We start from the raw sequence: 15,000 nt of genomic DNA on the forward strand, positions 1-15,000 counted from the left end.
CCTCCTCCACTCTTTTCAAAAGAATCCTCCCTTTCCTGCGTGGAGACAAAGCGTTTCTCCTTAGTGTGAACTCTGTGTTCTCCAGCTGCAGACACTAAAGGAATCTAAAGTTGGAGCTTCGCAGTGGTCATTACATACTCGCTTCCCCCCCTCCCCCGGCACACCACATAAGCACATCTGTACTTGTCCCTTTCCCCGTTTAGCCCGATCCGGTTTATGGCGATTTGGATCACTGTTTTCCAGAATCCTGTCGAAGGAAGAAAAACACTAAACCCTAAGTGGCTGTGTACTTGACAGATGCTTGCTTAAGAACGGTTTATAAACTTGTGACAGAAAAAAGACTTAATTTGTACTTGTTTTCAGTGGGTTTGCTTTTCCCTTTCAGTGTTTTACATGCTCTACCTGCCGGAATCGCCTGGTCCCGGGAGATCGGTTTCACTACATCAATGGCAGTTTATTTTGTGAACATGATAGACCTACAGCTCTCATCAATGGCCATTTGAATTCACTTCAGAGCAATCCACTACTGCCCGACCAGAAGGTGAATACCTAGCAGTTGCTAATAAGCTTTATTAGAGCGAGTTGGAAGGTTCAACCTTCAAGGGAGTTTTCCTCGGTGGTCGTGTGTTTGTGTGCCCTTTTAAAGAAACGTAGAGTACTCATACATACAGGATTCAGAAATGGGAGTGCTGATTTATTAAATTGTGAATGTTTTGTCGTTGAGAAAGATCCTGACTTTTAGTTATATCTGTAGCTTCCCCAGTGTTGAACAGAGGATTATCACATGCAAAGTCCAAACATAAAACTTCCGTATAACCGGTTGTTTATCCCACTTGACAGTTTTGAAATTCAGAAATACGATGTGAATAGGTTATTGTGGGAGGAAAATTAGAAACATTTATGGTAGGAAAAGGGAATAAATGTCATTGTCATGAAAGAATGATTTCTGCATTAGTAATGGCAATCCGAACACCTGCCTTCCAAACCCAGTTTACAGAGCGTTCATTTTGAGAAAAGCAGTTTCACAAACATTGCTGTAGTTTCAGAGGAGGGCGTTTTTGTTGATCAGTAGTCCCATAAAATTTGAATCAGTTACGACTTTTAAAACACAGTTCTGGGTCTTTGCTAATCACTTTGGGCTGCTAGTAGCTCCATTAAAGATTACGTATCTCGATTCTTGATCCACAACTGGAAAGTTTTTGGACCAGAGTTAAAAGTGAGGAAATTTTATACAGTTGTTCAAATCACTTCAGAGGAAAAATGGCGATCAACAGTTGTCCAGCCCCCCCAGTACTGGATAGTTTTAGATCTATTTTAATCTCCTTAATAAGTCCTATAGCTATGCAAGTGAGTGCATTTTGATAACTGCTGTGCCTAATTTGTAACAATTACTGTCAACCTTCAGTTAAGAGACTGTTCATTCCACACTGGCCCAGAAAAGAGTGAAATGTATGACTCGTGTGCATAATTTTATTCACATCATATTTCATACTGATTATGTATTGATGACATTGATTCATTTACTCTTTACAGCGCCACTTGCATGGATATTAAATCTTATTGACCACAGATGAATTTTAATTTCAGATTGGTGATAGATTTTTCCATCAGCTCTGATAGTATGTTTGACTTTTTCATCATTAACCCAGGCAATCACACAGCACTGAGTTATTGCATTGAAACAAAAAGTGCACACTTCACTTGGTAATTCTTTATGGATTTACAATAGGAACTTCATTAATGTCTGTTGTAAGGATCACAAAAAAAACAACATTTATCTGCAAATAGGAATTTAGCAAGCTTCAAAAGTCTCAGGAAAAAATATTAGGCTTCTTTGTCTTCTGTAATGCATTTCTTAATGCTGTGTGTGGGGAAAATGACTAATATTTGAAAACTTTTAACCATTTAAAATTATACTGCCGTATTTTAGTGCTGATTTTTATCATTTTCCCTTACTCAAATTTATGGGATAAGTTTAAATGTATTTTCTGTTTCTTTATTAAGTAAATGTTAATACATGAGAATCTGAACACTTTTTTTTTTTGACTTAATGGTATGGAAAGCTACCTAGAATACTGTTTTAAAAATAGAAGTTTAATTTCTTATTTCAAATTAACCAGTCACCATTGATGAGGCATTTCAAGCCTCTTTAAGGAATGCCAGTCCATATAAATACTTAGATTTTTTATGGTTTGAATTGTAATGAAGTGAATCTATAGGGCAGAGTTAAGAACGATGGATAAGTCACGTAAATATTTTGAGATACCCCTTTCAATTTAGAGGCAAAGCCATTTTACAGTCATACTTGAGAGCCAAAAAAAGTTTAAAAAAAAAAGGAAGAAAAGAAATGTGCTGGGAAGAACATGGTTGATCTCTTCCCCACCCCCTCCCATGTAAAAAGTCTAGTTTTTCTGCAGATTACGTCCTAAGTTTGTTGCTGGTTTTATACCATTTCTTTCCCTGACTTAAGTAGAAAAAATGATTGTTGCAACTAAACCAGCATGCATCGTGAGAATTCAGGGATGTGGAGACAAGAATGTAGTGCAAAGGGCACGTAGGAAATACAGGCAAGATCTCACGGTACTGTCCTATCGGGTGCAAGGTGATGTAAATTCAGAGGTGCTAGGGAGGAAGGCTGGAGAGACACTTGGCGGACGTGTTTACAAGATGGTATGTGTTGTGCCTTGTAGATCAGTCTTCTGTTTACCACACCTTTTGCAGGATGGGAGAGGGAATATGTTCATTTTGGGTCACAGGATGTATTAGGGCCCCAGTAGGAACCAACTGGTACATGTTTCCTTAATGTTGGAAGCCAAATAGACAGGTGGTGGCCTTCAAAAATTAATAGCTCTTAAAAGGCATAGGGAAGTATAACTTAAGGATATGTTCTTGTCAGACATAGGTAAGAAGCTGTGTTTTGGGGATGATGTTAATTAAGAACATTTCCCTGTTGGCATAAATGTCTCACATATTCGCCCTCGGTGCTCAGCTCACCATGAGCACGGTCAATTCACAAGGCGGTTTTTGCAAATAAAGGTTTTGGGCAAGCTGAACGTGGTCCAGGGAGATATTAATGAGAGGGCAAGGGGGAAAGAGGTAATGAAAACACACTTCCTGGTGGAACATAAACTGCTTTTTGGACCTAGAGAATGCTTTAAAATTATTTTCCCAAACCCTGTGGTGTTTCTTTTCTGGAGGAGAGGAGATAGGGAGAAATGACAAACTGCTCCATTTTATTATTTTCTTCTCTCTCCTCATTCTCTATGTTTTTGGTAGGGAAAATTGGACATTAATTTTGGCCGTTTTCCTTCTATTCGCAGAACCAATTACGTTTTTAGTGCATGATGCATAATAAATATACCCAAGCATCCTCTGGCTGAAAAGTAATGAGTTGATTACTTATACACCCCTTCTTTAAAGGCAGCTAATTGTATAGAAAGTATAGGTCCCCATCAGCTGGTCCCTTTAAACTTTTATTTTCCTGAAATTTGTTGCCAGTGTCGGGGATGTGTAGTTTAAATTGTTCTGCATCATTGGCTTTGGTATATTCTAGAAAAATGATTTTAAGCTTATAAATCTTACAGGGTCTTGACTGAAATCTCAGACCACTAGTGTTCAGGATCTACCAACATTTTACAGCCTTTACCATTTAAAGGAGGCTTGGTTATCCTCAGGAAAACATTGCCTTCTAGAGACTTCTGTAAATACAATCCAAAATTGTGGCTGATTTTTTTTTTTTTTTCCGGATCTCTCTCCTTTTTTTTTTTTTTTTTTTTTTTTTGCTAATTTTTGCCTGCTTTGGAATTCTTTCTTCCACTCAAGAGTGGTGGTTCCATCTAGAATTACCACTGCTTTTCAGTAAAATAAAAGCTCACGTCTCTTTAGTTGGAGGAAAATTTAGCAAGTGTTCTAGCTTACATATCACTTCGTAGTCCCCGTAGTTACATAATTGGTGTTGTGTGTGTCCATCGTAGAGGACATTTGATGCTCATTTATTAAATATGCTCGCTGGCTGCTGCTGCATCTTTGTTCTGGACAGACAAATTACCTTTCTCACACTGAGCTTCCACTCTGGGGAATTAAGCCTCCACCACTTTAATTAGCTTGGAAGTGGGGGGTTGCAGTTCCTAATAGACTTCAGGCTTTTAGTAAGTTAGGGAAAGGGTGAAACAAGAACTTCCTGGGAAGCTCGAAATGTCATTTAAAAACCATAAAAACCTAATATATATTATTTCATTTTGGTAATTGCAAACAGATTGTATTTGACGACCGTGTGGATTATCATTTCTAACTTAGACGTTAAAGTTAGACTTGCATTGAACTATGTTTTTTAATTGAGCATAAGTCATTAACACATTACATGTTTGATTCATGTATTGACAATATTTATGTAATATTAAGTGACATAGATAGGAAATACTAAGGGAGAAGTAGTATCTGAATATTTGTATGGTATGTGCGTGTGTGTGTGTGTGTGTGTGTGTGTATACATATGTAGATATATATATATATACCTAACCTATATCTGTATCTGTCTGTATACATAGATATATGTACCCACGTGTACAAACACATACCTTTAGGTTGAGAAGGACATGGATGAATAGACATCATACGAGGATATCAGAATAATAATTACCAGTGTTTGTTTAGCTTTTATTATGTGCCAGGCACTGTTGAAAGTGTCCCATACGTATGATGTAATCCTTGTAACAGCCTTATTATCCCCACTTTAACCATGAGGAAACTGAGGCACAAAGTAACCTTGCCAGAGGTCCTGCGGTTGAGCACATTAGCCCAAAACTTCCTTGGGGAGGACTGGGCTCCGAAGGTGCATTTAAGAGACTATAACTGAGGCAAGATGTTGCAGTTCATTCTTTTCAGAAAGAAAGTTGCTTTTAAGAGGGTTAAGCAATTCATTGTAGAACTTTATACCAGAAACTTTCTGAAAGTCCATTTATTGTCTCATTTTCTCTGCTAGTGAAACTGCAGAAAACGTTATGCTTTAGCTCTTCACTGCCGGAGTAAGTAGCGTAGAAAGCCTCCATCAAGTCACAGTTGGAAAGTAATCTAATAAAAGAAGATTAGTGAATGTAGAGAAGACAAAAGCAGTCATGTTTGAGTTTAATATCTCAAATTTAGCATTTTAGCTAAGATGCCCGTTTTTATTTCTTGCAGGTCTGCTAAAAGGTCAGAGTAATGCAGAATGCGTGCCTTCATCTCAGACTTTGTTCATCACAGGTGGATCCCATGTGTCTTCAGTAGACAGGTCACCTTTGTAGCTAGCACCAGTGCCAGCTCCATGCCATTGCACCTTCTTTAGTCTTGACTGCCCTTCCCGCATTTATTGGTGTATTAAAATGACTGAATATGAACATTAAGGACTCCATGAACCTGGGCTAATGGGGAGACTGTAGAGAAAATGAAAAAAGATCCACCGGAGGACATCTTTGGGGGGGGAGGGAGCTTGGGAGGAGGGAAATGACTAATGAAGCTAATTAAAAGAAGCATTCAAATCTGCTTTCTACCCTCATTAACAATTAGCAGGGCACTGGCCAGAGTTTGTACCCTGTGTTTTACCTTAACAACATTCTATTTGCTCTTTGTATATTTAAGTGTTGTAAGGAAATGTGTTTCAATCAAAACTGAACATGAGATAAAGGAAAGAGATGTGGCTTTTGTGATATTCTATCACAAACACTTTTATTGTATCTCTGTAAAATACAATGTATGTATGCATGTAAGTGTTCTTGTCCTAATGTTGCTACTTCCATGGCAAAGAAAAGAAAAAAAGAATGAAAAAAAAAAAAAAAGAAAAAAATTGGAAAAAAAAAATCAGGCTCATAGCAGCTACTGTGTAGAAATTTCCCCCTACTTCTAATTTGCTGAATGAAGAAAAAAATCTTTTATTTGTGATATTTTCAGAGACATTTGCTCTAGTATGGTGTATTTAAATAATAAAAACTTAAAAGAAAAAATATTCGATGGAGTTTGGATTTAAACACTGCTTTTTCTCTTCGTTGTATTTTGGAAAAATTTAGTAGTTTTTGTTTGTTTGTTTGATACCAACTTCACTCTAAATCTTAAGGGTCAAGGGAGGTGTGGTGTGTGTGTTTATTTAGCTCTGGGCCAATAAGGTTTTTTTCAAATTACTTAACCATGCCATTTTTGGCAGGGCTACAAAGCAATGTTTCTAACGGAGTCCTTTTTATAAGTTCAGAATATTCTGGTAACTTAAGCACTTCATTACACTTCTCCTATATCACAGTGAATCTTTTGTGTTTATATATAAATATTTGTTTGATTCTTCAGCTATTCCGTTGATTCATTTTTCTCAATAGGAAAGCCTTGGGTATTGGCGAAAAGCATGCTAAAGAATGTGGCATAACCGTCTTGTTCTCTTAACCGAGTTTATAGCTTTTGAAGGAAATAGCATTTCTAAGCCATACCTGTACGCATTTTGAAGTTTCCTTAGTTGTTAGGGACCCAGAGCTCTTTGACAGCCGACTTCAGTGGGTGGAGCCACCATTTCCTGGTGAGCTTTTAGACTCCTGTGGTCTGCTGTATGATTTGTTTATTTTGTTTTGCTCTTAACGCTCCTCGCTCTGCCTTTCCATATGTTTGGGGTAGGATTTCGATTTCACTTAGTAGTAATCTTGAGATATTTAGTTGCTAGTTCTGGGCAGCAGACCCAGCACCCCAGTGGCGCCCCGTGGAAAGCGTGCGTAGGCCAAGGACTTGGTGGCCCATGGTCAGTGTTAGGAAAGACCAAAGAGGCTGCTGTGCCAGGTTTGCGAGCAGATCTCCGGTACAGTTTGTATCACAGGTTCATAAAAAAACCAGGTGTGTTTATAATGCTACTTGAAATATTCTTTCTAAAAATGGCATTTGTTTTATTTTCTCTTGTTCCCGAAAAGCTCCCAACGTAGACCTCTCAGAACAGGTTACATAGAGAGGTCCAGTTCAGTACATTTCAACCAGCAGTCTGTTTCCCTTTGGGATCTTCTGCTTCCAAAGACTGCAGGCCAGGAGGAAAAATCAGTTGCTCCAACTGCAAAGCTCCTGTGAACCTCCTGTAGGAGAATTTAAAGGTAGAGAGTTAAAGTGAATAGTTCTATTAGAGCTTTATGAAAAAATGCAAGAAAAAAAAATGAACAAAATCACAGACGTAACAGTATCTGTTTGAGTTAAATCCTGGGGGAATTTCTAGGGACTAGTTCTGGTTCTTACATCCCCCCCCCCCCTTTAAGCTGCTTTAAAGGAATGTGGACTCTTCAGCATAGAAAGGGGGAGTGTTAATAAGAATACCAGCATCCCCTCTATTCTTTTTGGCGTAAGCACTCATGTCCCATATAGTGCAGAAATTCAAAGGGGATAGTTAATAACTTTTAGTAAGTAATACAGTGTGGCATTTGGTGATGTGGAGGGCTCAGGTCATTAAAGACTTTAAATGAACTATTATATGGCTGGTTCCTCAAGCACTGCTGCATATTTAATAACGAGCTTCTAAAAGCATTTCTTAAGTTGCAGACCTATAAGATTACAAATGTCACTCATGTTAGTATAATCCACATGCAAGTGATGAAGCCTTCTCTTTGATGTGCTAAATTGGGGAAGGACTAATGGAGCTATGAATATACAATAGAACATATTTAAGTAGTAGTCTTGCTTTAGGTAAAACACTTTCTTGAAACCAGAGGCATTTCAAACAATAAAACCCGGCTCTAATGGGGATGCTCTGTGTGGATAGAAAGCTCCTAAAAACACTCAGGTTTATTCTGATGTGAGCAGTGATTGTGTTCCTCCCCCAACCCCAACATGGCTTAGAAGAAAAAAAAAAAAAATCCACGAGCTTGTTCACCTTTCATCCATTGCATTTGTGATGTTAGTGAGATGTGCTCCATTCTTTTGAAAGGACTTATTTAATATTAACCACATCATAGAGCAAGATGGCCCCCAATCCCTACAAGCAAGCGCAATTAAATAAAAAGCAAATGTTACTGAGCCCTGCTGAACTCCTGATTAAAAAAAAATGTTTATGATACATATAAATGTCTCAATCATGCAAATTGTCACTCTTGCTAATGAAACAATTTTGTAAAAAGATTGTCCTCTGAAAGGGTTTAATGTCTTTTTATTATTGTTTTTTTTTATATATATATTTTTAACCTATCTGTCTAGTTAGATTTACACACCCCGAAAGGCAGGAGAGCCCGGATGAAGCTTTTCTAAACCAAATCGTTTGCCACAAGGAACTACTTCCAGCTCTTCATGATTTATTAGGAAATAGTTTAACATGGACTGTAGTGTCTTATAAAATATAAAATGAGAAAACTGTCACACCAAAATGAAGCCTGTGAAATTGTCATCCTCTTACTATTAACTGTATTTAAGTTCTTTCTTTTGCTCTTATTAACACTGATATTTGAAACAACTAATCATCTAGAATGAAGCTCTTAAATTAAATGGCTTTAAATGTCAATAGAGTAAGATTCTAATGTGTACTACTATTTATATAAAATATTTTCTTAGGGCCAATAAATTATACAACAGTGAGTCCAAGAGCTATATATCAAGGCACTAATAAAGAGTTTCCCTGTAACCTAAATAGTTGTATTTAAAGAGAGAAGAGGTTGTCCAAAGACTCCTTCACCTGTGAATTACCTCCTGGGTGCTAGTGCACCTATGACTCCCTTTGAGAGACTGTTGGAAACACAGAGCCTTTGCAAGTTGATGTTAGTTGTCACTTTGTTACTAAGGCTCACCTATTGTCAGTCCAGCCAAGTCACAGAAATGCTTATTGCAGTTAAATAGCTATTTGTTTCCATGAAACTGCAATTAAAGTATTACTGAGCAGCCATTTTAGATTGGCAATGCTCTGAACGCATGTTAAACAGCCAGCAACTCCCACTTGGAGAGTCTGAGCCCGGACTAGCAGCAAAGTGTAACACATTCACCCATGTTGGGTATCTAGTTAAGAGGCATTTGTAGCCCTCTGCTCCCATCGTGAACATGCTGAGAGCAATGACAAGTCAGGGCTGATTTTTGGAAGGTGAACTTGCAACTTACCTCAAGTGAATACTATTTCCAGTTGTACAAGAAGTGCTTTATGCTAGTAGATCTGTGCATGTTTCCTAGAGGGAATGTTTTGCGAGTTCAGATTGATTCTGCTGAGAATGGACTGTAACTCGGAGGCCTCGAGCCAATAATGTACTACAGGTCCTGACATGTTACAGCTGTGTAAACAGGGCCATTCTATCTCCTAAATCACAACTAATAAAGCAGAGGATGAAAATCAATTGATTCTGTTATAAGTTCTTTGAATGACACTAGAAAGTTGTTTAATGACTGTGTTAGAATGGGCAAGCCTGAGTTTAGCCACCAAAATACCTATTTTAGTCGTCTCTCTCCCCTCAGAAACGGGCAAGACAGCCTTTCCCAGGTGTTAGCATCCCCACCACCAGATCGAAACCTGCTAGGGAAAGGAAAGCCTCTGAACCAAATTCTTCCAGCTGATCCAAAGTTCAGGATTTGTTGAGTAAAAAAGGTGAAGTGCAAAAGGTTTTATTGAAAATGCGAAACATTGATGTAAGATCCTGAGAGGAAAGGATATCAGAGGTGGTGTTTTAAAATGCAATTAGCACTGAATTCTAACCAGCTTGGAAACAATCATTAGTTCACGAGAACAGGAGGCATCTCACCTTCCTTGGGCCTAGAAAGATCCCCCTGCCTTGAATCAAAAGGTTTACGTCCTCAACTTTTTCAAAAATAATTTTCATATGCGGTGCATCTATTCGTAGGCTTTCACCTGTGTTGTTTGAGCTATGATTTTATTTTTTTAAGAGGAAAACAGTTTCTTCCTAAATTAATTTTTCATTTGTGTTGAATTGAATGCTTTTAGGAACTGAAAAGAGAAAATCTGAAGACAGACTGAATTTACAAATGAAGATTAATTATGAAAGCTGGAGAGGAAATTGCTTGCTCGGGCTGTAATTGTGTACCTTTTTCTTTATTTAAGTAAGGTTAGGTAGCGATGGGTGTGTCTTAAATGCTGCATATCCCTCTAAGGCCTGGGATAGATTTTTGTCATCAATCATGGGACTTCCGCTTTCCATAAACCTTACATCTTTAAATAGAATGTATAATATAATAACTTCATCTTGGAGTTGCATAGTGCTTTGTAAACGTATTTACATGTTCACATGTACGATTAACAAGTTCTTACACACGTCATCTCAGTCCTTACAGTAATCTTGATGATTGTTGCCTCGTTTTTACAGATGGGGTCGTGAAGTTTCAGGGAGGTGACTTTGTAAGCAGGGCCAGGACGAGAGTGAAGTGAATGCACTCTTTGGTGCAAAATTTAAGGGAGTGCCAGAAAATCAGTAATCAGGATAAAGTTATAGTGCAACATTTTGTAAATATAAAATTAATGCAAAAACATCTATGGTGAACAAAACATCAGAATTTTAAATAAAGGCAGGATCGGTATTCCCTTTCCTTATGCCTCAGACTCCAATAGGGCTGAGCACTATCATTAAGGCCCAAAGTTGCCAGAGCTGCTGTTTGACCACTGGTACCATTTGGTACAATTTCTTTATAAATTGTTAGGCTGCAACAATGATGCAGGTTATTCTATGAGCCATAACTAGGTTTCTGTCCTCCCTTAAAAAACTGAGGTATCTATCGCATTTTATCTGTATCCAACCTGGAATGCCAACTCATTTAGATTGCCTACATTTTTTAGCCTCACTCTAAAAGAAATTTCTTTTCAGTTTTGACAAATCTCAACTACTTCATGATGAGTAATTAAGTATCATTGGTAACAACTCTGCCTACAAGTTGTTGCTGAGGAAAAAGAGCAAGGCTTTAGCAATCACATTAGTCTGGAAAGCAAAATGGAAGACTCTATCTAACTATGTCCTATACAGATTTGTAAATGTTTAAAATGTTTGGATGAACTATGTCTTAAGCCTGCAGGTAATATGTGTGGCAAATAACAGGTCAATGGGTTCAGTTCTATCAAAGTAACGCATACTTCTGTAAGTATAAAAGAGGTAATATACACACACAACAATTTTTATAGAAAATTTTTACACGTTCTAGCATGATGTGCAAAGCAGATAGCTATATCGTGAGGACTGCTTTTCATATGTGTTGTTTTAAGATGCAAGAGCACTGAAGTATTCAAATGGAACAGATTATACCTTTAATTACATCCAAATATGATTCTGAGCTGAGTTTTAAAATTTTGTTGGCTGTACTATTTTCCCATTAATTGCTAGGATCCAAAAAGATATCAAAATTTGTAAATAAATTACTATCACACACCATTAAACCCAAGCTGCCTTCATTACAAAGAGAAAAAAATAGCTAAGGAAAAATTTCTGCTCAATTTAATGAAATAAAAAATTCTACTCAAGATAATAAAGTTATTTTGATGTTAATCTAATGGCTAAGCCAAAAAAAGACTTTTTTTTTTTTTTTTTTTTTTTTGGCTCAGGTTCCTGACTAGTGCATTTTGGTGCCAAAGTACCTGTTCTCAAAGCCCATAGTGTCTCTATGTTATTTCATAGAGTATCTCAGCCCAGTGACTCTGCAGGCTTTCTTTTAATCTTTTATTCTGCTGTGTGCAAAATGAGACTTAGGTTAGCCAATATATGTTTTTTCCAGTCTGAAGACTAAATTACCCTTCTCATTGGACATGGATGAATATACATACATCCTGTAAGGACCTGAGAAATATGCGCAGACCAGCACACAATAGATTCGAAACTACAGAATATTGATTGCAAAGAACAAGATACTATGTATTTGTTATGTATATGTTATGACCCACGCTCATAAAATCACTACATTGAGTCTGGTAACGTCACCGAGGCGTAAGCAGGATTTGCACCACATAGCGAGGCTGCAAGACCCATGCACTCAATCGCGTCGCTACGCTACTGTCCATCGTAAGACTGAAAACCACCATACGTACATTCCAGTTTTTCAGCAAGTGCCTTCCATACCCAGAGATTCATAACCAGTGCATGCAGTAGCCTGCATGGTGTTTATCAGATAGGTTTTTTGGTTGTTGGTGGTGTTTTCTTTTGTTGTTGGCAGGAAGTGGGCATAGATGTTTATAGAATTTATAGTAGATAAAGTATTTTCTCTTAAATTCTAGGCTATGGGGAAATTTCTATCACGAGAAAAAGGGAGTAGGGAGAATGGAAGGAATACTTGCTTACATAAATCGCTCTTCAAGGGAGGATCAAGAGGCTGGAGTATCTGGCTGCAGATTGGGAAGAAGGCTGAGTGGGCTCCCCCAAACACCCTCACCACCCCATTTATATGGTTTGTTTGTCTTATTTCACCACCACCACCGAGGACCTCTTCCCTACACATATAGGATGCTGTTACTGTGCGTGGTGAAACTCAAGCTATGTTTTTGTGTACTGCGGGCCTGGGCAAGGCTGTGACATCAGGAGGTTTCAGACATTAGCAGCGTTGGCAGTTTTTAAGTTGATGCGATACAGCATTTGGTGACACTTCACAGGTGTGTCAGGGAGAGCTGAGGTGAAATGAAAATCGCAACAGAATGAAAGCAGACTCCAATGTTCTTGATGAAGTTTGGGGTACCACTGTGGCGAGAAACATTGCCTCTGGTTTGTTAAAGCGACAGCCCGTGGAAACCTAATCCTTCCCTTGTCTGAGTGAAGTGGAACAGTGGGGCCTGGAAGAGATGGAGGGGGCAGGTTTGAGTTTTTTGATTTGTTACTGAGTGAATCAGGCAGATAAACAGGCTTGATTTTCAAAGGACAGGCAATCCTAAATGGATTTCTGACACTGAGGCTTTTAGCTAGGTCTTTCTTCCTGGGGATGGGTGTAATTCACCGACTCCATCAGTTACCTCATGCTGTAAGCAATTTTTTTTTTTTTTTTTTACCCTCTTTAAGTAGTAAAATGTGTTTTAGAATTTTTTTTTTTTTTTTTAAAGTGGGGGGAAGATTCTGGCTGGCTTTGTTACTCTTGAAAGCCAGGCAGTCTTTGCTATAAGCCAAGCAAAGGTGTAACTGTAGTATTTTTCTCCCTAAGTTGTACTTTATATATTTTTTTTTAGCCCAGAATTTGATTTCCAACAGGCCCACCAAAGGATTCTGCCTCTGGAATCCCCTTGTTTTGCATGCAGATGGCATGTTAATGAACTCATTACTGTACATTTTATCCAGCTCTGGACAGATTTGTGACATTATTTTTCAAAACAAAACGGGGTTAGGCAGTTGGTTGGTTGGGTTTGATGAGAATTGGGTGACTAAGTTAAAAAAAATATTTCCCCAAACACTACCAACCTGCTCAGGGTTGCTGCTAAACATTCTACGAAACTATCCCTATTCCCTTCAACTCCCTCCAAAATAGGTTCTTTGATTTTTCCACATTCCTAGAGACTTATATAGAACTGTGTACCTTCCAGAAGGTGTGTGGTCCAACTCCATTCTAAAACTAGGTAATTCTGGGCTTTCTTTTTGATTCCTTGGGTATCTGCGGGCACCTTGTGTATCTCTTTTAGCTTTGGTTCCTGCATCAGCCAAGGGGAGGCAATACTCACTGTTGTCTTAAGGGGAACACTATGAAAATTAATGATGGGATATTTACCTTGTGTTCTGTGCTTTGTGATTTTTAGGGTGAAGGGACTCATGCCTTTTATCTTAAAGCATGTAATAAACAACATCTTATTGATGCTTATCGTGAAATAAGCATCAAACTGGAAATCAGGAAATACTTGGAATTTAATTTCAGTCCTGAAGGGAAGTCAAAGGGAACCTAGGATTACATTTGTCTTTCCAATCAAATATTAGCCATGGGCCTGTCATTTAATCTTAGTACCTCGTTTTGTCTGTTAAATAGGAATTTACTAATAACAGCTATATTTGCCAGTGGCTTAGATAAGTCATTTGAAGGCAAAAGTGCTTTATGTTCTAGGGATGGCAATCTTTTGGCTTGTAAACCCTGAAACAATGGAAAATGTAGTCACCTCTCCAATTTAAGGGTTAATTATACTTTGAAAACTATTACAGCTAACTCTTGCCCATCTTCTCGAATGAAGGGGAATAATAATGTAGATTAATTCAAAACAATGGATTACACTCAATTTATTTTTGGTTTAGAATATAATACGTAATTATTTTATTTGTTAAAAAGGTATTTTTTGAGCAGTTTTAGGTTCACAGAAAAATTGAGAGGAAGGTACAGAGATTCCCCCATATCCCCACACGTGTACAGCCTCCTCCATTATCAACATCCCCCACCAGAGTGGTACATTTGTTACAGCTGATGAGCCTGCATTGACACATCATAATCACCCAGAGTCCATAGTTTACATTATGGTTCACTCTTGCTGTTGTACAGTCTACGAGTTTGGACAAATGTGTAATGACATGCATTCATCATTATTTTCACCACCCTAAAAATCCTCTGTGCTCTGCCTGTTCATCCCTCCCTTACCCCACAACCCCCAGCAACCACTGATCTTTTTATTGTCTCCATGGTTTTGCCTTTTCCAGAACGTCACGTAGTTGGAATGGTATAGTATGTAGCCTTTTCAGATTGGTTCTTTCCTTAGTAATATACATTTAAAGTTCCTCTACATGCTTTTATGGCTCGGTAGCTCTTTTCCTCTTAGCAGTGAATAATATTCCATTGTCTGGATGGACCACCATTTATTTATCCATTCACCTACTGAAGGACATCTTGGTTGCTTCCATGTTTCAGCAATTATGAATAAAGCCTCTGTAATTATCTGTGTGCGGGCTTCTGTGTGGATATAAGTTTTCAATTATGTAATTTTTGGAAGCAAGGTAATAATGCTTTTGTTAGGCAAACGTTACACAACATTTGGAATTCCATAAACTCGGACCAAATGGTGGTGGAAGGTAGCTCAGGAAAGAAATGAACATCTATTAATTCTATATGGGCCATGAATTTCTCTTATAAGCCATCCCCAGCATACAACTTGAG

The 15,000-nt window shown here is 38.0% G+C and overlaps 1 protein-coding gene across 4 annotated transcripts in view; it reads left to right on the top strand.

The window, feature by feature from the left end:
- The window catches only part of LMO4 (LIM domain only 4), a 51,642-nt gene that overhangs the window by 10,822 nt on the left and 25,820 nt on the right, over nucleotides 1-15,000 (top strand). For 3 of the 4 annotated variants that reach the window (XM_040470879.1, XM_040470881.1, XM_040470880.1), the window contains exon 4: nucleotides 386-541. In XM_040470879.1, coding sequence (XP_040326813.1) covers nucleotides 386-541 — 156 coding nt within the window. Of the gene's footprint in view, nucleotides 1-385; nucleotides 542-5,178; nucleotides 9,300-15,000 lie in introns of those variants that run through there. The other variant, XM_040470878.1, reaches the window with a different exon arrangement.

The sequence above is a fragment of the Herpailurus yagouaroundi genome, unplaced genomic scaffold (genome assembly GCF_014898765.1).
Source record: "Herpailurus yagouaroundi ecotype Mexico unplaced genomic scaffold, PumYag 77, whole genome shotgun sequence".
In the NCBI taxonomy this organism is placed as follows: domain Eukaryota; kingdom Metazoa; phylum Chordata; class Mammalia; order Carnivora; family Felidae; genus Herpailurus; species Herpailurus yagouaroundi.